Raw genomic sequence first — 26,115 nt, 5'->3', positions numbered from 1 at the left:
CAGTCGTTGACTTTACGCTAAGATTATAAGTCTTCGATTAGAGTCGGTAACCTTCCAATAGCAGAAGAAAGACCATCACATTTCAGCGGGCTATGTTTAATACATTTCTTATCGTTTCTTGTAATAAGTGAATTATTTATTATAATTTATTCAACAAAATCAAACTATACAGTTAAGTTATGCTGATCTTAGTAAATTACTGTTTTCATCTGTTAAAAAATTGACACGTAATATTATCAAACCAAGAATGACTGAAATACGTTTGTTCAAATGATTCAAAAGCAATGTTACTTCCACAATTATTAAAATCTTTCAAAGTAAAATATAAAAAAGGTAGTACTTTTTTAACTATGACTTAAAAAACTTCTCTCTTTTATCTTCATGCTAAAATTGAATAACAAAATATACAGCTTTTACCTCTCTGTTGTAAATTTTTCCTTCATAGAGATGTTCTGTTTACTTTTTTGTCTGTTAATTTGTCACAAAGACAGTAATGCAGTTGTTTGCTGTGATTTGATATTTATCAATTAAAACATTTGAAATGCAAATCGTCTTCATTATTGGAAACATCATAGTCATGTGGTTTAATAATTAGGTCAAACTTATAAATATTTAGTCCTTTTAATTAACAGAAACTGTAAATAGATATAAGAAGATGGGACATGAGTGCCAATGAGACAGCTCTCCATTCAAGTCACCATTTGTAAAAAGTAAACCATTAAATTTGAAAGTACGGCCTTCAAAGGAAGCCTTGACAATGTTTTATACGTGAGGATTTAAAGGCTGCATAACATGTATAATATTATGTATGAATCATTTAAGGATGTACTTTGGGGAAATTGATAAAAATCTAGAAACTTAAATCGATACTTTTAGTCAGACGGGCATAAGTTAAAGAACAAAATAAGTCAAAAAATATTGATAGCTTATGGAGCACCGATTCGAGCTTTTTAATTATAAACAATTGGCTAGACTGATTGATTCTGACTTTGACCTTATATTTGCAGTATTATTATTTGAGTCTAAAATTGAACGAAAAATAATATAGAATCTGCTTAAATTTGGATAAATGACTTTTTATGAGATATTGTAGTCTTATACATGTATGGAATATATGGACTTACTTTAAATAAAGCTAATACTAACAATTACCACTGTCCTTTCCTCGATCTTAATATCTATATCATTAACGGGAAGCTTAATACAAAAATTTATGATAAAAGAGATGTTTTTTTCATTTCCTATCGTTAATTATCCATTTTTAGATGGTGACGTTCCCTTGTCACCATCTTATGGTGTTTATATATCTCAACTTGTACGATTCGCTCGTGTATGTAACAACGTATTAGATTTTAGCGAGAGAAATTTATGTATTAGTGAAAAATTATTACACCAGGGTTTTCTATATCACAAACTGGTCAAAACATTTACTTAATTTTATCACCGGTATAAGGAAATAATTCGTAAATATAACTCAACATGCAGACATCTTATACGTTCAGGTATTTCACATCCAATCTTTTATGGTAATATTATTTACAAAGCACAAAAATGTCAGTATTCACCTCAAAAGCTTACAAAACCTTTAAACAGACTTATTAAGAAGGGATATAGTTACGATACTGTTGTCAGGTCATTAAAGATTGCATATTTTGGCTTTAATATTGATTCACTTATTGGGTCTTTGCATCGGAACTAAACACATTTATTTAAAAAAAAAAACAGTTATTGGCATGACACGGGTTATGTTCTTCTCATATATTTTATGATAGTATGATACTAAACCCCTAACGGGAGGGATTGTGCCTGATATTCATATGATGAAGACATAATCTTTCAATCAGTTTAATCGAGGTCTGGAGCTGGCATGTCAGTTAACTGCTAGTAGTCTGTTGTTATTTATGTATTATTGTCATTTTATTTATTTTCTGTTGTTACATCTTTTGACAACGGACTCGGACTTCTCTTGAACTGACTTTTAATGTGCGTATTGTTATGCGTTTAGTTTTCTACATTGGCTAGAGGTATAGGGGGAGGGTTGAGATCTCATAAACATGTTTAACCCCGCCGCAATTTTGCGCCTGTCCCAAGTCAGGAGCCTCTGGTCTTTGTTAGTCTTGTATTATTTTTAATTTTAGTTTCTTGTGTATAATTCGGAGTTTAGTATGACGTCCATTATCACTGTACTAGTATACATATTTTTAGGGGCCAGCTGAAGGACACCTACGGGTGCGGGAATTCTCGCTACATTGAAGACCCATTGATGGCTTTCGACTGTTGTCTGCTCTATGGTCGGGTTGTTGTCGCTTTAACACATTCCCCATTTCCTTTCTCAATTTTATGGAAAGCAAAATTGGTATAATAGGGCAAAATATTTTACCCTGTTTCGTAGGAAATAACCAAAAAGGACTCCGATTATTGGAAATCCATTTATAAATATCACAATGCTTCTCTCTTTTCAGTTATGGTAGGAATTTATATTCTACTAATGATAACAAGACAATGGATGAATAGTAAGTGTCTCTGTCAATGATTCTGCATATTGCAAAAATAACAACGGATATTCAAACTCATCGAACACAAACTCACAAGGCAATGATAAAAATTGAAAAACAATCATTGGCAAAAAATACAAACACAACATAAAAAAAATGAACAACACGAGCACATAAAAAATCTAGGGGAATATCAGGTTCTCTTGAATTGTTGATATATTTTGCTCCACATGTGACATCCATCGTGTTATTCCTATTAAAACAGTTAGAAGTTGCAATACTTATAACAATGTTTCAGAATATAGAAAATTTAATTCTATTTCAATTAATTGATATTTTAAACAAGGCGAAACATATATGGAAAGGTACATGTATCAGGTAATAAGTTGAATTTTGCTTCCATTTATTACATTTCAATAGCTCCTGAGAACTTTGAAATAGCTGAATGTACTGACCTTTCCATAACAATTGAATGGGACATTAATAACTCAGACAACTGCTTGGAATATAAGCTTGTTGAACAATTTAAAGACTCAAATGACTGGAAAACCATATTTCTCTCTACAAAAGATGTCTCTACAAATAGAAATGGACGCTCTGAATATAAACTTCAAAATTTGTCGCCTGATACATGCTATGAATTGAAAATGTGTTCTGTCGATAACTATCAAGTAAAAAGTCAACCTACGAAGTCTAAGACGGCGAAGACAATATCAATGGGTAAGATTATAATTTTGTTTATGTATGGTGTTGCAATTGTTTTTAGAAGATGTGGTACGAGTACCAATGAGACAACTCGCCATCTAAGTCACAATTTGTCAAAGTAGACCTTTATAGGTCGAAGTATGGACATCAACACACAGCCGTGGATCACAGCTACAAAGAAGCCTTAAATGACTTATATAAAACCATTCAAACAGGAAAACAAATATTCTAATATATATATATATAAGAAACGAGTAACGAGAAACATTTGAACAAACGACAACTACTGGAGGTCAGGTTCCTGTCTCAGGACAGGTGCCAACAAATGCAATGGATTTAAACGTTTTAACAGACACCAACTATCACCCTAACCTGAAACAACAGTGTAACAACACAACATAGAGAGACACACTATAAAATACAAAGTTAAATAAGTTTCCTCAATCGAAAGACATATTAACTAAAACAAGTAAACATACGATGAACAAATACATTCGATATATGACATAATGTAAATATAAAAATAATAAGGGGGTTGGGGGGGAGGGTTTGAAATATTGAACCATTTAAAAAACAATAACGCCGCTAAATAAAATGATTTCATTGTAAGGTATATACGGATTACGGGAATATTTTTAACACAATAATTAATTTTGTTGTTCATAGTATGAGGACAGAAGTGAAAATGTATCGTACTCAAACACTTATCAAAGATGGTATCTATTATAAATAGTGAGACAAGATTTACCACAAAAAAAGTAATCACTTGATACCAAAATACATTTCAAATTGTATCAACAGATCAAATTAAATGCAAGTACGATTTTGAAGTACTCGCAGTTACTGAAAGCTAGTTAAAAGCCAAACAATTATGCACCAGAGACTAAAATAAATTAAAACGCATACCAGGGATTTAGTGTCCAGGACAGTCAAATAAAACATAAATTGTGCAATACACCAAAAAAGTATCAACAGGCAGTAGGATAGTTAGAAAGTTTTTTTTAGCAAATCGTTTGTAAAGTAATCTCTAGATAAAAATGAACGTGGATGCATATTTAAAAAAAAAACCGTTTGAAAGCATAAAAATTTAGTTGTGTTTTACTTTGCTGATGAAAACATCGATATTTGTGCCAATGTAAACTATATTCAAAGATCTAATTATGACACAGGTAAAATAATCATTACTTATAAGTTTGTGAAAGGTTCAATGAATTTACAAATCTGCTTTGCGTGAGAATGATTTTTCACAGATAATATAGTACATCATATCAAGCCTTCAAGGGGCACTAGTTGTCAAATTTATGTTGACCGATTTGACTCAAGTTCTCATATTTGTTTTGTTACACTGTAAAATATATATCCAAATCAAATAATTATCTTTGTTTCACTTTTAATGTTGAAATTCTATTTATTTAAATAATTAAACATGCATACAATTTATGCGTTATCCATCAATAGCTAAGAGGTTAAATTGAAGTTGACATGAATACGGATCCAATGAGGTTAAATTATTTACCTGCAAGTGGATAATTCATCATCAATGTTTCTTAGCTTATTTTGACAAAATTGGACCATACTGGCTGCTAAAAGCGAATTATTATATCACTATTTCTATTATATTAAGGACTAAACAAAATAATATCGTAGCTAGTGCCTATTTTTAAAGATCTAAATTTCCTCATTAGGAAAAACACCGAATGTGCCCTTTTCACAAATTATTTAAAGAGTGATTATATTCCTCGTCTACAAGTCGGTTTAAAAGTTCAAGCTTTTAAAGGATTTCGGCTAACTGTAATGCATATTTTTTTGTTATACCATCATGGACAACTAAAGACTAACATGTTTAACCCCGCCACATTATTTATGTATGTGCCTGTCCCAAGTCAGGAACCTGTAATTCAGTGGTTGTCGTTTGTTAATGTGTTATATATATGTTTTTCGTTAATTTTTTAAAAATAAGTGAGGCCGTTAGTTTTCTCGTTTGAATTGGTTTACATTGTTATATTGGGGCCTTTTATAGCTGACTATGCTGTATGGGCTTTGCTCATAGTTGAAGGCCGTGCGGTAACCTTTAGTTGTTACTGCCTGTGTCATTTTGGTCTCTTGTGGACAGTTGTCTCATTGGCAATCATACCACATCCTCTTTTTTATAAATAGATTTTTAATCGATCCCACCTTCAAACTTTTAAGGCAGTTACTTCAAACTACTTGCTGAATTGAACGGCATTGTGAATACAAAAAAAAGGAAAATTGAAAAGACTTTGTTAAGCCCCGTTTAACTAAATATCCAAACTCCAGTAAGACCCTTTTGATCTGCTTGTTGAAATAGCGTTGTGTTTATTTGGTTTACCTCTTTATTTTCACTTACTTGAATTATATATAGTTCAGCTGAATATCATCATTAACTTGTAATATCAACCACAAAATGTCAGCTTTATCATGTTTATTTTTATGCTGGTGAAGGTAGTTTATCGTCAGTTTTGATGTATATCTATCATGTATTTTAATACAATTTCTGCTGATTGATGTCATTTATATTGTTACGTTAACTTTTTATGTCTTATTTGGTTGCTCATACACTTTGATCTAATATTTCTGAACTATAAACAACTGTCATATGAGTAGGCATGGAGTATGCTAATTTGTAATTGTAATGACTAGTAATGCATTACATTTCCCTAAGTAATACCTGTAATGCGTAATGCTCAAATGTTTGCATTACAGTTATAGTCTCTTGTAATTCTGTACAGAATGGCTCTCTTTTTATATTTATATATTTTACATTTAATGTAATGTTGTATTATATATTATTGAGAGATGAGACTGAAATAAAATATTGAATTGAATTGAATTGTAATTGTAATGTAATGCAAAATATTGGCAAAATACACTAAATGCTTGAATTACATGGCATTACATAGCATTGTCTCTTGTCATTAGCGAAATAATTGAAATTAAAAAAAAACAAATCAATGTCTAGTTAAATGATTAACAAAAAGCGTAAATTAGAATTGTTGTTAAGCCGTAATGCTAAATTAAGGCAACGGAAGTATACCGGTGATCAAAGGTCATAAATCGTTTGAGAAAAAACATATCAGGGAAACCCATCAACTGTAAAAGGAAAACAAACCACCACAGGAACACTGAGGTGAAAATAACCCCGCTAAGGTAAATAAGAAACGAACTATTCTAGTAACAAATGTTATACTCTTGACTTGGTACAGAACATTTTAAAAAAAGGTAGTGGATTGAACCTAGTTTAATGGGTAGACAAACCTCCCGCTGTATGCCAATGTCAAAAAATATCGCTGAAATGAAAACACTACAAGACAGAAATACAGCACAAACGCACACAAAAACATTCAACACAGAGAACCGTATACACGAATAATTTTCAAAACAACATGCAAACTTTAAAACAACTACGAATGTACTTTCAATAACGAAAAACACAACAGGATATTAAAAAAACAACACCACAAGACAAAAAGAAATCACAAACACACGCAAGAACATTTATCACAGAAAAACACATAAAAATTAATATTCAACACAACTTGCAAACTTCAGAACAATTACGAATATATTTATCAACTACAAACACCACAGGATATTAAAAAAAGTGACGAGCTTACCTAACTTACATGCAATTTCGAATTCATGCAATTATTTGCAAGATAATCGTCCTAAGAATTTTCATAACAATGATACTATGAAAAGACAACAAGGTAATTTCAAAATTATTTTGACTACACACGATTATTCATAACAGATTTTCTACAGCGAATCCATAACTGAAACAACACAAATGAATATATGAATGTTTGATGAACAATATACTGAGAAACTCCATAAAGTAAAGCAAATTCACACTCGGTATAACAGTCAGATTCGGGAATATGACAATGATGGTATTGATAATTTAATAATTATTTGAACAACAAACGATCAGACATAATACATCTATAAAAAGAAATGCTAACAACTAACACATTTCTATTTCATAAACATAAAAAATAGTATAGTGTTTTGCCATTTTCATAATCATACCATTATAGTGTTTGCAAAACAAATAGATACACATTTCATTATGAAAGACACAAGTTGAATGATTGTTCACTTCCATGTTTCGATAGATATACTGATGATTCATTTACATTCTTGTGTACTATTTTTCAAGGATTAGGGAAAACTTGCATGTTCGTGGATATTTAATGTAGTGATGATTTGATGAAGTCTACATACAAGCCTATTGAATATGTGTCATTCGTTGAACATTTGATTTCGTGGTTCACCTGTATCCACGAAATCCCCTAAAAGTATCACACAATGAACATTAATGAGTCCATATTATAATATATCTTATTGTTTTTAATTTTGACATATATATATTTATATATATTTAAGCTTTACCAGAGGATATAAAAAGACTAAAAAAAGAAGATATAGATACGTATATTAAACTGATGCAAAGTGAAAAACAGGAAAGGAGGTATTATGTTAGAATTATGATCGTAGGAAGGGGTGAGGTAGGAAAGACATGCTTAATGAGGAGATTATTGAAAGAAAGTATTGAAGATGTAACTAGTACAGATGTTCTAGATATCGTTGTTCGTAAATGCAAAATTGACATTGATGATGGGAGTTGGACGATCGATAAAGGTATGTTAATTTGGCTCGATTCAAAATGATACAGCGTACCAGAGATAACCTTTTAGGGCATACTACTAAATAATTGTCTTTGTGGGGGAGGATGAAGTAAACACATTTGGTTAACATTGATTTTATATAATAACATTTTCTTGTTTTACGTTAATTTCATTTTACAGTCAAAGGATAAACCATACTTTAGTCATATAATATCTTAAAGATATGTTCCAATGTAGAATTCGTAAAAATATTTATTTTTCTTTAAGTATTGCAATATTTGGTGTCCGTTTGACAACACAATACTTTCGATTACCAACTTAATGTCTTATTTTAATATTTTTTCACATGGTGAAAAGTGTTACATCAATACCGATACTAAGGGTTAAAATTTGTAATGAAATACAAGAAAATGTCATTAAAGTGCAAGATGACGTGTTTAACTGAATTGTTTGAGCAAGACAATGTTTGTTTTTATTGTAAACTCTTGAAAAAAGTCGAAATATATTTGTTCATGCTGTTTGATAAAATAAGAAATCAAATATATCTTATAAAGAAGATAAAATACATATCTTGGTTTTAACAAGAACTAATGTAATTGCTTACACTCCAAATAGCGAAAAATTATTTATTGATAACAATAGACAGACACTTTCAACTGTGGAAAAATGGGAGGTTAAAAATTATAAAGTATAATACTCTATAGACAAAGATTTAATGTCACAAAAAAAGAATAATAAATATATTTCTCTGTCATATAATATTCTTGTACATATATGTACACGACATTTCACGTTGAATTAATATACTGCAATCATTCCGCAAACTGCTTTGTCTACAATTTTATGATTATGCGAGTCTTCAATCATAGACTTCGCCGCCTGCCAATAACGATAAATGTGTTTGTGTACAAGTTTTTATGAAATTAAAACAAAATTATGAACTGTCCGTTCGTCCGTTACACACTTTTTTGAGTGTACATGATTGTTTACAAGTTGATATGCATCAACGATTATCATTTCTTTGAATTTAAGTTTCAAAAGCTTCTATTGCAATTATCACTAAAAATACTGAACATTAAGCATCGAGGTTTTGCATGTATATCTCTAATAAAACAGTTTAACAAACTAAAAAAACTTTAAAATGTATAACACTATTGTTATCAAAAACAACTTTTGATCAGTGTCGCCACTGGCATTGTTTTATGGTTGATTTTCTCTACTTGTTCTTTTTCATTAGATATCCCACTGTATTGTTGAGATTCTACTTTTAAAATGTATACTTTGGAAAATATTTTTTTTATTTAATGTAATAGAAGTATAAGTAACTGAGACATTGAACATATGGTAACGATAAAACAAACAAATGATTGGATCAATAATATTTGTGTATACAGTTGAATTCGATAAACCTTTTTGTTGACAGAAAGAGGATAATGTTTGTCAATGCATACATATACAAAATTTAAAGAAAATATAGTCTGCTTTATTTGATTACAGATATCTCTGATGACTTGACAAATCGACTTCAGAGAGCAATTTTTCAAAGTGAAATCTTGAAAAAAGAATCATTAACTCAATCTGAAAATATGAAAATGCATTCCAAAGTGGATGTACATACAGAATGTGCTGAAAAAATCCGTATACAATCCGATGCATCTGACACTAAATCATCAAAACACTTTGTAGCAATACATCAAGAAGTTCTACCTGTAAATCGTAATGACATACGTACTACGTATACAAGCGTAACCAATCTATCAAAATTAGAAAACAGTACACCAGGCACATCGAATGCAGATGAGACGGACCGGTATTTCAATAGTCTTGACAATATGCCTACATCAAACAACGACACAAAGCATGCTATTGAAGTATTAGACAATGACACCAACATTGAAAATTTCATTGGAGGTATTGAAAAAGATAATGAGAATTCGACAATGACTGAAAACATTAGCACTTTAAAAGAGAATGAACATACAAATAAATCATCAACTTTTGTAATGCCGAAAAATTTGATGTCTTCCGTGCTATCTACGACTTCAAATTCAAATATTCCGACGAACCATCATGCATTATGTGGATTATGGGATTTTGCAGGCCAAAAGGAGTTCTATGCTACACACCAGGCATTTTTGACAAGTAGTGCAATATATCTCGTTGTCGCCAATATTGCTGACGATATTTCTGAGAAAGCCGTTAAACAGTATTTTGCAGATTTTGATAAGGTTGGAGGTATAAATATTCATGTTACATATAAAAAAAACCTACAAAATGTTTAGAAATTGAGACAAATTTTGAAGTTGAAAATCGTTCAAACCTAAAGCTTTTCGCCAAGCGACATTCAAAATATTCAATATTCCTTTTTATGAATTTGAAAAATATTGCAAAGAAAACCATTTAACGTTGTGTTAATACTAACAAACAAGGGGCGTCTTGCAAAAGACAAGCACAAAAAAGTTACAGTTAATTCAAACAAATTTTATTTAAACTCAATTTCTAGAATTACTTATCACTGAGATCAAGTCCGATCTTCTTGACATGAATACCCTGTTTGATCCTCATTAGTTACAGAAAAAATGGTTAATGTGTATTACTCAGTTTTAATGAAGTCCGAGTCCGATTTAAGGATAGGTAACAAAAGAAACTAAGCAAAATGATAATGATGCATAAATTAACAAAATTCTAAAAGCCGTTACTGACATGCCAGTCCGCTACCTCAGTTAATCCGATTAAAAAGATTAAAAGATAAGTTCGTCATCATATGAAAACCAAGCAAAGTACCTCCCGTTAAGGGTTTAGGAGTATACTAACATAAATGTATGAGAATAACATAACCCGTATCATGCCATTAACTGGTTTTCGAGTACATGTGTTTATTTCCGATGCAAAGACCATATGAAAGTATATATCAGTATTAAAACCAACATATACCGTCTTTAATTTCTGACAACAGTATCGTTACTATAATCCTTGTTAATCAGGCTGTTAAAAGATTTGGATAGCTTTTGACGTGATGCCGAAATTTGTATGCTTTTAAAGAATAGTATCATAAAAGATTGGATGTGAAGTACCTGAACGTTTTAGATTTCTACATGTTGATTTATATTTATGAATCCGGTCCTTGTACCGATGATAAAACTTAGTAAATGTTTTGATTAGTTTGTGATATCGAAAACCCTGATGTGATAATGTTTCAGTAAAACATACTGATTTAGTTCATTAAAATCAATTACGTTGCTACATACACGAGCGAATTGATAAGATGGTGATATGGGAACGTCACCATCTAAAAGTGAAAAATTAACAATAGGAAATGACAAATCACCACCTTAAATTTATCATAAATTTTGGAATAAAGCTTTCGGTTAAAGATATAGATATCAAAATCCAAGAAGGAACAGTGTTCATTGGAAGAATTGACTTTATTTTAAGTCAGTTCAACAGGATACATCTCTTTAGTGCACACACTGAAATCGTCATTATTAATTATTAATAACGATATGTGGCCACTATATGGTTACAAATCCGGTCATATGGATGCTTGTAACATTACACCTAAATATAGCATTTTAAACGTAAATTGATATTATTTTAATTAATATTTGATATATCTTTTGAAAAGAAATAATTGTTCACTTAATCACCTATACAAATTTTATGATACAGAGTATGTTGATTTTTGGTTTGATACTATCCATTGCCATCGAACTGTTGACAAAGGAATAAGCAAACAACATAACAATCACATTGACCCTCCTGTTATTATTGTTTTTACCGGAAAAGATGAATATGAAAAGGTAATAATTATACAGATTCTCAATTACTGTTGATAAGTTTTGTCATCTAGAAATGTGTTATGTTTAAAGTAGGAGCTTTACCTGACTGACTCTTGAATTCAAAAATTTGAAGACAAACCGTTCAGTTACGTTACATAACTGTTTTAAAAATTGTAAAAAAGAATATACGAAAAACCAGTTGCTTGCAGCAATATACGATATAAAAAAAATTACGGTATATGTATTTCTTCATTGACCGACAAGCTGTATTAATATCTGCAAGTCAATATCATAACTTTTATACTTGACAAAAAGAAAAGAAATCTTATTGAATTTGCATTTTCACTTTTAATATATATATCAATGATTTCCTCACCCTCAATAAGCTGAAGTGGTTGTACAAAGTGACTATAATTCACTTATAACTTATAACAGTAATTCATAGTATATGGAATTTGTTTTAATAAAATTGATTGCCTTTGTAGATATGTTAATATAATATCAATCAAACGTTTTCGGATATGAAAATAGTTTTTAAAGAGTGTGTTTATTCATTACGTGTTTGGATAAAAAGGTTGGTCATTCCGTCTTGTTAAATAGTCATCCTCAATTTATCGTCTAATAGTTTCGCACTTCTTGATAAATAATACACACTTTTCATTTACCTTCAATTTTTTATGTGGTATGATTTTCATAAACTTAAACTTAGATTTTTGAATAAAGCTTGTGTATATGATTGTTTCACTTTCGAACCACCTGTTTTGTCGTAAAAATGGGTTGTACCAAGTCAGGAAAATGGCCGTTGTTATATCATAGTTCGTTTCAGTGTGTGTTACATTTTAGTGTTGTGTTTCTGTTGCGTCGTAGTTTTCCTTTTATATTTGGTGTGTTTCCGTCAGTTTAAGTTTGTAACTCGGATTTGTTCTTTTTTCTCAACCGATTTATGAATTTTGAATAAATAGCGGTAAACTACTGTTGCCTCTATTTATCCAATACCGGTAATGATTTATTTTAAAATAGTTTTTCTTTAGTACATTGTTTTTGTGCATTTTTACCAAAACATAAAATAGAGACATAGAAATTAATCTTAATTTTAAAAGACAGGGGGATATTTATTTAAATATTTCAATTTCATTCATATTCAAAAAAAGCTTCTACTCAAAAACACTCCCGCATAGGTTCTACACAGCCCCCTTCCTCCAGCAGTATATTCATCACCATAGTTGAATTTGAATGTCAAATGTGCATTCCAATTTATATCCAAACGGTATATCTATACTGTTCCTTACAAATTAAGACATTCTCAGAAGCTTTATTTTTGTTGAGTTTCAGGTTCAGATTGCAACTCTTTTTACACAAACATGCATTTGATCAATTAGTTTTAGTTACGTATTAACCATTTCGTTAATCAAACATACTAAAACATTGGTTGAGATCTCACAAACATGTTTAACCCCGCCGCATTTTTGCGCCTGTCCCAAGTCAGGAGCCTCTGACCTTTGTTAGTCTTGTATTATTTTAATTTTAGTTTCTTGTGTACAATTTGGAAATTAGTATGGCGTTCATTATCACTGAACTAGTATATATTTGTTTAGGGGCCAGCTGAAGGACGCCTCCGGGTGCGGGAATTTCTCGCTACATTGAAGACCTGTTGGTGACCTTCTGCTGTTGTTTTTTATTTGGTCGGGTTGTTGTCTCTTTGACACATTCCCCATTTCCATTCTCAATTTTATGTTATGGGCTCATTAAGGTAAATACTATATAATGATGTATAAAGTATATAATAAGGATTATGTGGGGTTCTAAAAAGTAAAGTCACAAAAATACTGAGCTCCGAGGAAAATTCAAAACGGAAAGTCTCTAATCGAATGGCAAAATCCAAGGATAAAACACATCAAACGAATGGACAACTGTCATATTCCTGACTTGGTACAGGCATTTTCAAATGTAGAAAATGGTGGATTAAACCTGTCAAACCCCTCACTTTTATGACAGTCGTATCAAATTCCTTTTTTTTTACAACGATGCGTGAACAAAACAGACATTATCTGTAAAATAGTTAAAATATTGTTAAAGCAGTCATCACTGTGTAACAATCTCAAAACGAACAAACATATACAAAAAACACAAAATGCATCTATCAAATTAAAAAACACATTCCTTGTTTCGCGTGTTGGGCTTCAGCAAATGCAAACGTCACAAAAAAGAAATTTTGTCGTTCAATGTCTATTCAAAACAATTATAATTTCACACGGAGAATAGTGGTATTCATACCCCTGGTTCATCAACTTTTCGCTCAGTCACCTAGACTAAATTACATTTTAAGAAGTGTAAATGTTTTTTAAATGATTTAACATAGAATAGCTGGGATGTAAATAGTTATTGGGACTTGGTGTGTCAGTGTATGATCACCCTCTGTCCTCCGGGCATTGGGATGATCTTTCACTGATACACCGCGTCCGCATGGAATGACCATTACTTATTATTGCTATGAGATCCTCAATATGTATCTATGACATCTTACAGTTTTCTGACAGGTAAAGTTATACACATAGGATATGATTGTTAAATTTCAGTCTTAAAGGAAATTAAAAGTAGTGTATACTGATATGGGGCTGACTTGTTAACTATTTAATGTAGAATGTAAATACTCATTTATGTTTAGTATAATATTATAAATATGATCAAATTGAGTGTTGAGCAAAAATGTCTTGAAGTAAACTTACCCCTTTTTTTTTTTAAATCAAATGTTATTTCTAAACGATACAATTTTCATAACTGCAGGACCTAAGTTTATTTGCTGCTTATACTTTACAATATTGTATAAAGAAAATGTCGATTAAATCAAAAACACATTTACAAAAGTATAGATATTTTAATTGTCAGTCAATAAAACAATTGAGAAAATTGAGAAAGGAAATGGTGAATATGTCAAAGCGACAACCACCCGACCATAGAGCAAACAACAGCCGAAGGCAACCAATGGGTCTTCAATTTAGCGAGAATTCCCGCACCCGTAGGTGTCCTTCAGCTGGCCCCTAAAATATGCATAATAGTACAGTGATAATGGACGTCATACTAAACTCCGAATTATACACAAGAAACTAAAATTTAAAATCATACAAGACTAACAAAGGCCAGAGGCTCCTGACTTGGGACAGGCGCAAAATTGCGGCGGGGTTAAACATGTTTATGAGATCTCAACCCTCCCCCTATACCTCTAGCCAATGTAGAAAAGTAAAAGAATAACAATACGCACATTAAAATTCAGTTCAAGAGAAGTCCGAGTCTGATGTCAAAAGAATGGAATGGAAACTGTGATTGTGTCAAAGAGACAACATTCCAAAGCCAGAGAAGGGTTTCACCTGGCACCAACACAGAAAGATTTACTGGTTTAGTCAAAATGAACGAAATCCGATACATATAAATGTACCGGTACAAAAATATAGAATGAGAAGGTTATCTAATACCGGACTTAGGACAGCCACGAAAATGCGACAGGGTAAAATGTTCGTGACATCTCAACTCTTCCCTAGACCTGCAGCCGATGTAGAATAAACAAATATACAGTAAAACTCACTAAATAAGCTACGTATTTTACAGTTTATTTGGTGACTATGTCGAACGCATCTATCCCATTGAACTAGAGATAAAGAATACAACAGATACAGTTAAGTCAGCCTCATAGCTTGACTTACATCTAGAAATTGACAATGAGGGTATATTGAAAACAAAACGTAACGACAAAAGAGATGATTTTAGCTTTCCAATTGTGAACTTTCCATTTCTAAGTAGCAACATTCAAGCAGTACCTGCGAACGGTGTATATGCTCCTATTTGATACGATATTCCCGTGCTTGTATTTCCTATCATGATTTCTTGATAGAGTGTTGTTGCTCACAAGGAAGCTTTTAAATCAAGAGTTCCAAATGGTGAGGTTGAAAACTTCGTAAATTTTACGGACGCCATCACGAGTTGATTGACCGTTATGGAATAACCGTTTCACAAATGGTTTCGAATATGTTCCTTACGCCGTAACTACAATCCCCTTCCCTTTCATAAATGTGACCTACCGAATTAAACTATTTACCGGATTTGTTATCTCATAAGCATCACGACGGGTGCAACATGTGGATCAGGATCTGCTTACCCTTCCGGAGCAACTGAGACCCCCCCTAGTTTTTGGTTGGGTTCGTGTTGTTTATTCTTTAGTTTTCTATGTTGTGTCATGTGTTCTATAGTTTGTCTGTGTGTCATGTTTGTAGACGAAACGCGCGTCTGGCGTATATACTAAATTTAGTCGTGGTATATATGATGAGTTTATTTCATTTTAAGCCATGGCGTTGTCAGTTTATTTTCGATTTATGAGTTTGACTGTCCCTCTGGTATCTTTCGTCCTTCTTATATTGAGAAGTAATCTATTTGATAGTTAAATAATATCCGTTTATAACTACAAGTATCATTCGTGAAATTTATCAGTTAGCAGACCAATTAGATGTTTCAAAATCAAATGCATTCTGGGTTTTTTTACCGAAGCGTACAGAAAACGTTATGATTGTTTGAAAACATACTGAACAACGTAAAGTAACCAATTTCATAACGTTGTTTTAATTTTTGATGTGTGAACAAACGTACTGGTTGTCATGTCTAAATTCTCTTAAAAGTAGGTCGCACAATTCATGGTGTAAACACATTTCATATCTATACAAATGCTAATAGTAATTTAATCTGCAAGGTCGCAACTACCCTTTAACTCTAAGTCCTACGTAGTTTGTGTCAATTGTGGTCACCAAAACTATGCAGATTATATGACATATACCTATGTGCTTGTTCATTAACTACAAAAATGTCCATTCGTATTTCAGAAAGTTTGTTTTTAATTGATATGCCTAGATAATAGAAACTTAACGGATTAAGATATACAAAAATAAAACTCGATTGTGATATATTATCTAATCTATTAATTTGTTATTAAGTTTTCATTAGGCATTACGTCCTTATTAATTATTTCAGATTCATAAGGGGAAGAAAACTGTTGCAGAAAGAATGACGGAACTTCAAAATCAACTAGATGATGTTTTGAAACATCAAAGTAAATACCACCACTTTCGAGATATATTTTGTTTATCAAATACGGACGATCCTGACGAAGAATTCGAAAAATTACGATTGAAAATATCAGCAACCGCGATGAAAATGAAAAATTGGGGTGAATTGATGCCGTTAAAATGGATTCTTTTAGAACACTTAATTGAAATAAATAAAAATGAAGGTAAACACTTCATTAACTTTTCAGACATGGTCAGTTTGGCTAATCATCCTGATATCAAAATGATCAATATTAAAGACGTGGAAGCGTTTCTACGCTTCCAGAATAAGGAAGGAAACATTATTTTCTTTGAAGATATGCAAGATTTCATTATTTTAAATCCACAATGGTTAGTGAATGCCTTTCGATGTTTAGTGTCAGACAAAATTGACGCTAACCTGCAGCACCGTAGTGATTGGGGAGATTTTAAACATAAAGGCAAACTAAGTGAATCTTTGATCAAGCAGTTATTTAAATCGAGAAATGGAGAAAAGTTTATAGGACAAAGTAAACATTTACTTAAAGTTATGGAAAAATTTGACATAATAATTAAAATTGATGGAACAAGTTCATATATAATGCCAAGCATGATGCCGTCTGCTGTTTTTCATGAAGAATGCAGCAAGATTGGTATAGAAGGAGAAGACTGTAAAAGAACTTCCTGGCTTTGTCTTAAATTTGAATTTCTACCACCAGCCTTCTTTAACCATTTTTATGTGTGGTTTATCAAATCAAAGTACACTGTCAATGAAAAACAACTATTGGCATTCTTATTTCGTGGATTTTGTGTATTTGACATTGATGAGACATGTTGTAAAAAGCTGTTGGTTACAATGTCTACTGATACTATAGCTCTTCAGCTATTGTCGTTTTCTAAGAAGGAGGAAGATTTTGGAAACATCTGTAGCAATATCCGTGACGGTTTGATTGAACACACAAACGCCATCAAAAAGAGATATGATTTGGAAATATCGTACGAACTACATTTCAAATGCAGTAAAAGCCAATATGATGAAGATTCAATATCATACCAACAGTTAAAACAATTATCAGAGTATCGCTGTAAAAAACATACACATGAGACTGAAGAACTATATTTGCCTTGGATGAAGAATGCAAATGTTGTGAGTAACCATGATACCGGTCGTACTTTATTAAATGTTCTCTGAATTTTATTTTATGTGTAAAATATTTTGGGTCCTCGAGATTTCCCGCATTTCAGTACTTCTTTGGATGGGGAAAACTTTATATTGAAATTCTTGTCTAATGTTTTAACGGTATTTATGCCACATTTCATTATATTCAAAAAAATTAGCAACTTGTTTTTGCAATCGTTTTTAACTATTGAAGACAATCGCGATTAACTGAATGTATAAAGAAGGAAATGTGGTATGAATGCTAATAAGGTAACTTCACCAAAGTACAAATGAAGTGAATTTAAGCCATTAAAGGCAACCATAACACCTACCACAATGAAAAACGAAACACAAACCATAAGGTTGGCATTTGAGGCCTCCACATGAAAAATATGAAACATTTCAAGTAAAAATACTAAGTTCACATTCCATTAAGCCATGTTTAGATAAAATATACGTATGAAACAGAAAATCTGAAACAAAAAGAGGCGAGATCAAGACTATTTTTTTCTACTTACGAAGTTGGTATTTGGCAATTAAAAGACAGATCTAAATATGTAGTAGAGCTTCTAGTGTCTAGTATCCTGAGTTCAATGAAATATATGAGATGCAAGTCCTCAACAAATTTTTGGCCCGGAAAACTATAGTAATATATAAAAATGTGTTATGATATTTTTCGAAAGCAGAAGACAAAGGGTTAATATTTATTTCAGAATTTATTCCAAACATTCTTACATAAAGGGCTTTTTTCTATTATATACGCTGTTGTTGACAAAGCGAGAACAGAACACCATATAAGAGTTCGGAAAAATTAAATAACTTTCTAATATGACATTCTTCTTTCGTTCTGTAAACAAAGGCTTTTCCTCAGGTTGTACTTGGATACTACTTCAGGGTGTTAAAATACTCATATCTGTGAATATGAACACACAATGAACGTAGATAACCAATCATGGTGCCAAAATTTGAGCTAGATATACAATAAAGTGAAGTTCAAAATAAAGCACAGTAATTGCTCACAATGATTAAAGTACATTTAACAACAACATATATTCACATTTAAACAAAGTATCATATCAACAAAGCTAATTACAATAGCCAATTGGCTGCCCATAAATGACGTCACAATTAAAATTGCAAGGTCATTGGTATTTAAATCAAAAATTGAGATTAAAACGGAATTATTTTATTTCTGTTTATCCCGCTGGGAAAATTTAATAAAATCATTCTAAAAGTTAGTTTACATGAATCTGTTCATTTCTAATCGTGAAATTTTCTATATCGTTTTGGCTTCATAAAATCAAAATAGCTGCCCTTTGAACGAATATTTAAGTCCACTTCGAAGTACAAAAGTTCTTAATTGTTTTATTACAATCTAAATTTATATCTAAATTTATACTTCTATCAATCCATGCTCTGTGCTGATTTTAACATCGACAGGCATTATAGTTGTCAACATATTACAACTCGCTAACGTGGTTATGAGATATTGATGAAAACAATGCCTACCCAAATTAAAAAGAGCATAGAGCATGGTACGAAAGAATTATATCCGAATTTGCAAATGCAGTATGATTGATATTAATATCGCACATATCAATTCTTCAGATTGTTCACACAGTGTTGGCGTGCAATGAAGACTGTAATGTATTGAATGTTGGATAGGAACGCTAATTACTCTAATTTGACTTAAATGAAAACTTACCTATTATTAGCTTTCGGGAATTATAACAAAAACTGTTACGTCTTCCACATTTCTTTGGTAAAGTATAAAAATGAGAATGGAAATGGGTAATGTGTCAAAGCGATAACAACCCGACCCTAGAGCAGACAACAACTCGACCCTAGAGCAGACAACAGCCGAAGGCCACCAATGGGCTTTCAATGTAGCGAAAAACAACCGCAATCTGAGGCGTCTTTCAGAAGGCCCCTAAACAAACATGTTTACTAGTTCAGTGATAATGAAAGACATACTAAACTCCGAATTATATATATAACTAAAATTGAAAAATCATTCAAAACCAACAAAGGCCAGAGGCTCCTGGCTTGGGACAGGCACAAAATTGAGGCGGGGTTCAACATGTCTTTTTGAGATCTCAACCCTCCCCTATGCTTCTAGCCAATGTAGAAAAAACAAAACACTCAACAATACGCACAGTAAAATTCAGTTAAAAAGAAGTCCGAGTTCGATGTCAGAATACGAATCAAAAGATAATAAACAAAATGACAATAATACATAGATAACAACAAACTACTAGCAGTTACTGAAATGCCAGCTCCAGACCTCAACTACACTGATTGAAAGATTATTTCTTCATCATATGAATATCGGACGCAATACCTCCTCTTATGGGTTTAGTATTATACCATCATGAAATATATGAGTAGAACAAAATCCGTGTCATGCCAACAACTGGTTTAAGAATAAATATGTGAATCAATATTAAAGCCAAAATATGCAATCTTTAATGACCTGACAACAGTATTGTGACTATATCCCTTCTTACATGTCTTGATAAATCTGTTTAAAGGTTTTGTTAGCTTTTAAGGTGAATACTGACATTTTTGTGCTTTTTAAAGAATATTACCATAAAAGATTGGATATATAATACCTGAACGTATAAGATGTCTGCATGTTAAGTTATAGTTACGAATGATTTCCTTATACCAATGATCAAATTTAGTAAATGTTTTCACAAGTTTGTGATATCGAAAACCCTGGTGTAATAATTTTTCTGTAGTACATAAATTTCTCTCGCTAAAATCTAATACGTTGTTTCATACACGAGCGAATCGTACAAGTTTAGATGTAAAAATACCATAAGATGGTGACAAGTTAACATCACAATCTAAAAATGGATAATTAACGATAGGAAATGAAAAATCATCTCTTTTATCATATTTTTTTTTCTTTTAAGCTTCCCGTTAATGATATAGATATCAAGAAAGAGGAAAGGGCAGTGGTCATTGTAAGTATAAGCTTCATTCAAACATGATATACATACTGAAGTTGTCATTATTGATAGCCAATATATCATCAAAATATCTAAAAGTATTGTTAAATTTTTGTATCAAATGTTGTTGAGAGTGGTCTTTTCTGATTATAGTCATTTATTGTAACTCATTACAATACAAACACAGGTCTGCAATAAGTGGTGCACAGTTAGTTCCCATTGGAATTCCAATAACTTGACAATATACGGAATCCAAATGAGTAGAAATAACGCTCGATAGTCTGGATTTACCTTCATCTGGAACGCTCAAACACAAACTATTAGCAGTAAGAAAAGTTTTTATATTCAGAAACGTTACAAGTTTTATGACAAACAAAAAATAACTCTGAATATTTTTCTGTCCACTTTGTTGAAAGGAACTGAAATGTTTCGTATTCCTTTCTTTATCTATTAACGTAAAATTCCTCAAAAAAAGATGTACTATAAGTCCAGTCAGAAACAAAACATAGACAGCATAAAATTATACTTTTTTTAGTCTAACATTTATAAATGCTATGGATAGAGTGGTAGTAAACAAACAAAAAACACATTACAGTTTTCTGGATTGGTTCGAAATTTAGTGTTTATCCTTTCAAAAATGTTATTTATTTAACATTTAATTATGTTTTAACAGTCTAGCTACATCAATTTTCATGCAGTTTTCAGGTTCGTTACTGTTCGTTAACTGTATCTATTCATTTAAATTACGTTTTGCTTCACAACACAATGCGGAGCTATTAGTGTCAGTAGACATACACACCATCTTGAAATAATTACTTATCACTGATTGGTTACTTTATGATGTGGCTGAGAATCAGCAACAGCCATTGGTTTAAATCAGATAAAGAATTACAGACTTTTCTTGTTCAGGATAAGTCATTAAAAGCCGGAAAATTAACTAGGTGTATATCAGTTCCGATCAACTGTCATTAATTCATGTTCGTTTTATTATGCATATATTGCACACTGAAATTCAATATTGAAATATCAATTATCAATACACGTTTATTTGCTTTGTCAATCTGCAATATGCACGATTTCTTTTACTAAACAAGGTTCCTATACGACGATTTCAAAAAAGCATATCTGTTTTTTATAACTTCGTTTTATCTAGGCACACCTCCAGAAAGGCACACCCATAACGCACACTCTTAAAGTAAATCCATTTTATATCAATCAACTATCTTAAAATACCATATGCACACATATTCATTAAATTGGAGTAGAGCGAAGTAGTCCACAGCTTTTAAGAAAGCTAAAAATCGTTTGTTTTTTTTTTTTGTTTACAGAGAAATGATGAATTAAACAATAAGTGGAACATGCAACGCGAAGAAGACGAACGTATTCAAAGGAAAACCAATGGTAAAAGATGAATTTAAATTTTTCTCGGAGTTTAGTATTTTTGTGATTTTACTATATGCATATTCATGTTTCATCCAAATTCATATATACCTAGGGTCAAACAGGGTTTCCACTGCAAATTACCTTTAGTTTGTCGGCTAATTGTTACAAAATGTTATAGGCTAATTAAGACCACACAACCAGTAAAAATATGTTAAAAACTATAAACTGTGTTAGTTGAAAGAAACTTCTCTTCGTTTGTTAAATATTAGACTGAAACATTTGATTTAGGTCAATGAAATTTATTCTCCGTCAAATAATCCACTAAATTTCAGACAAAAGTCGATTTTCGGTGTTCAAATTTAATCAATAAAAAAAACCCGGAGTGAACCTAGACCTTTTTCCTAAATAATGTAAACGTTTCCAGCTATACTCCTTCTAAGTGAATCGACTTCAGTCAAAATGTAACATTCAGTAAGAGGACAAAATTGATAAAATCACAAATTAGGTTACTATAAAAAAAAAGAAGATGTGGTATGAATGCCAATGAGACAACTGTCCACAGGAGACCAAAATGACACAGACATTAAGAACTATTCGTCGCCGTACGGCCTTCAACAATGAGCAAAGCCCATACCGCATAGTCAACTTATTAGACATGTCACTATTAAGTTGATACATATATTTATCATATCGGTCAACTTATTTTTTATGGTAACCGTAAAACATATGTAGTATTGATACTGGTCTATTACCACGATAATGTTAAATCTACAAATGACAAAAGAAAAAAAAAACAGTTTTCGGTAAATGAGTACTTTCAGATCTTTGTCTTTTGTGTTTTTTCTTAGTTTTGTATGTGCTTTGAATTAGTCTGATGAGCTCAATCTTTAAGTTGCACTGCAACATCAATGTCACAGGTTAGGTAGAGACTTTGAGCCTGACCAATGCAAGAAACTAGTTATTTAGTGGTTATAGTTTGATGTTGTGTATCTTTTTTTCCCCGTTTGGTTGTAGTTTGTTGCTGTGTATTCATTTGTATATAATAAATCATGCTGTTTGTTTTCTCGTTTTGAATAGTTTTCATATGAAATTTTTGAGCCTTGTAAAGCTTACTTTGCTCGGTAAGCGTTTACTTAATGTTGAAAGCATAGCTATACATAGATGAAGTATATTACGGTGATCTATAATGATCTATAATTGTAAACTTATATGTCATTTGGACTCTGGTGGGTTGACTGTTTTGCTTTGAATGATATGATGCAAAATAATTGATACATCATCACGCTTGAATTTCAATTATTTTTAGTATTCAGGCTATACGTTAACACAATTACATTTAAATTTCTTAGTATACTAGTCAACAAAACACACATTACAAGGCATTGTATTTCACAAAATAATACGCTATTCCGACAGATAACCAATCTATCTATCTGTAGGACTAGTCTACTTCGAAAGGAGGATAGTAATGTACCTAATAATGACTTCTAGGTTCATCTAGCAGGCAAGCTATACAAAGATATTACCATTAGCTACACACTCAATGAAATCTGCTGTATTGTTTTTTCGTTTTTTTCGTCTTGGAAGACTCTTAATGGACTGAAAGAAGTTTATATCTGTATTCGCCACATTATAATGTACTCTGAAACCATAGAACAGTAGCCGTACTAAATCATTATATAAATCCCTTACTTGCGAAGCCGAAGAACAAAAAATATTTGCACTCTGTCCGTCCATTTGTATTTTATCAGCTTTTTGCATGTTTTTATTTTCATTATCGATCATTAGGTATTTGGTTTACACAAAGCAACTTACTGATTGGGATTTAATTCTTTGATGGTAGTGAAGCCATCAGATACATGTATGGTAGAATGAATTTCATAACAGCGTAGACATGAACACGTAGTAAGTTCATGTTAATGTGGCTGTCCACAACAGATACTTTAGCATGTATAGTTTGTAAGGGGACTCGTTACATAATTACTATCTTTACATATACTCGTCATTTAAAAAAAAGTTTATAAAAATTTGTTTTTGATATTTCTATATATAGACAACAGAAAGATTCTGTTGACAGAATCATTATATTCAGAGGTGATAACAAAGTAATCAAGGAAAACAACTTGTGATTTTTTTTCTACCATTTTTGTGTGGTATAAGTCAGAATAAGGGTCATTAATATCGAATCATTCATATCATCATTTAAAGATATGCTTACTTCAGTTACTAGTCCCATCCCATCAAAATCTAATCGTAGATCCCAAAAAGAAATTGTTGACATTCATTGTTAATTTAGTGATTTTATGAAATTAGTGAAATTTGTTAAAACGATCACTGTTCAGTATACGTAAATAATTTTGCACCATTCCATTTCACGTACTCAAAAATGAAAAGAAGGCCGTAACATGACCTATAGTGGTTTACTTTATTTAATTGTTACTTGGATGAAGAGTTGTCTCATTGGCATTCATACCACATCTTCCTATATCTATAAGAATGGTGGTCTGCGCGACGTCCTCTGTTTGACATTTTAAATAAGCATCGACAATTATCTGATCATCAATTAAGTTGCAATATATATATTATTACATGCAGTCCAACCAACTAGTTATGAAAACTAGCTTTACATTAGAGAAAATAATTAATTAATCATACACTAAACTATAATTCAGCATAAGACAAATTCATTTTTACATAAGCTAAATTCATGAAATACAATTATGCTTAAATTCGTTTTTACATAAGCTAAATTCATCAAATATATGCTTAAATTCATTAAATTTATGCTAGAACAATTAAAACATAATATATGCAAAATTTAATATTTATGACCTTGATATCGCGCAAACATTACTGTATAAGGTGAAAAAAATTAGCATATGCTCAAATCATTTAAGTGTATGTTAAAACCAATTGAGCAAATGCCTAAATTAGTTAAGCATACCCATAAAACAAATGATAATTATGAACCTGATTCCTCACCATACTGCTCTTTAAAATAATGAAAACAACACGTTTAATAATTTCTTGCGTCCGAAGCGCTTTTCTGGATTTACCTTCATCAGACACGCTCAAAGCCAAACATTTAAAATCCGAAGATGTATAAGTATCGAAACCGTTGAGGAGCTATATGTCAAAAATACCTTAAAGAACAGCCAAATCCATCTAAAGCCAACTTTGCCTGAGGAAGTTGAAACCTTAGTTTCTTAATAATTTTCAAAATTTATAATCGGACAATTTGAGTAAAGTTTGTTTAATCATGTCAGAACCGAAGTATTGACTACTGAGATAATGATACACTCGGGGTATCGACCAGTGGTGTAAAAAAATGTAAACAACACGTTTAATAATTTTTTGCGTCCGAAGCGCTTTTCTGGATTTACCATCATCAGGAACGGTCAAAGCCAAATATTTAAAATCCGAAGATGTATTAGTACCGAAAAAAAATAAGGAAACATTTAGTCGTAATATTTGGTATGAAGTAAACTATGACAACTTTCATACTAATATTATTTTTGTTGGTAATAAGAACCACAGACCTTCATGGAAAAATCTTTCAGTCCTCTGGACTGCATCATGTTTTGCACGGAACAAATTTGAATTCGTGTCGATAATTCCAACGATCAGATTATCGTGAGGATATAATATCATGCTAATAAAAACAACTCGTGAAAATATGAAAGAAGGCATATGAATCCGGTCTTGTGCGCAAAAATGACGTTGATTGTAGTCACGAGTAGCTTTTGTAGTAACATTGATATTTATTTTAGAGGTTGTTTTACCAGAACATAAATAAAATAAGTAACGAAATCTACATTGTTTTACTACAAATTCAGCAGGTAACATCAACGAATTTATTTTACTCAACTATTTTTTGGTATTTGATAGCACAATATCATATTTTAGACACTTCTGCATAACAGTT

The 26,115-nt window shown here is 31.5% G+C and overlaps 1 protein-coding gene across 1 annotated transcript in view; it reads left to right on the top strand.

Annotated features, from left to right (window-relative positions):
* LOC139521529 (uncharacterized) overlaps positions 1–26,115 on the top strand; it is a 58,141-nt gene that overhangs the window by 8,506 nt on the left and 23,520 nt on the right. The window contains exons 4-11 of the mRNA XM_071315005.1: positions 2,463–2,513; positions 2,916–3,215; positions 7,608–7,862; positions 9,347–10,084; positions 11,519–11,649; positions 16,642–17,841; positions 20,772–20,822; positions 22,136–22,208. Of these exons, the coding sequence (XP_071171106.1) occupies positions 2,463–2,513; positions 2,916–3,215; positions 7,608–7,862; positions 9,347–10,084; positions 11,519–11,649; positions 16,642–17,841; positions 20,772–20,822; positions 22,136–22,208 (2,799 nt within the window). The remainder of the gene's footprint in view (positions 1–2,462; positions 2,514–2,915; positions 3,216–7,607; positions 7,863–9,346; positions 10,085–11,518; positions 11,650–16,641; positions 17,842–20,771; positions 20,823–22,135; positions 22,209–26,115) is intronic.

This window comes from Mytilus edulis, chromosome 4, assembly GCF_963676685.1.
Source record: "Mytilus edulis chromosome 4, xbMytEdul2.2, whole genome shotgun sequence".
Lineage (NCBI taxonomy): Eukaryota > Metazoa > Mollusca > Bivalvia > Mytilida > Mytilidae > Mytilus > Mytilus edulis.
Note: the sequence above shows the minus strand (reverse complement) of the source record. Positions and strands in the feature narration are given on the sequence as shown.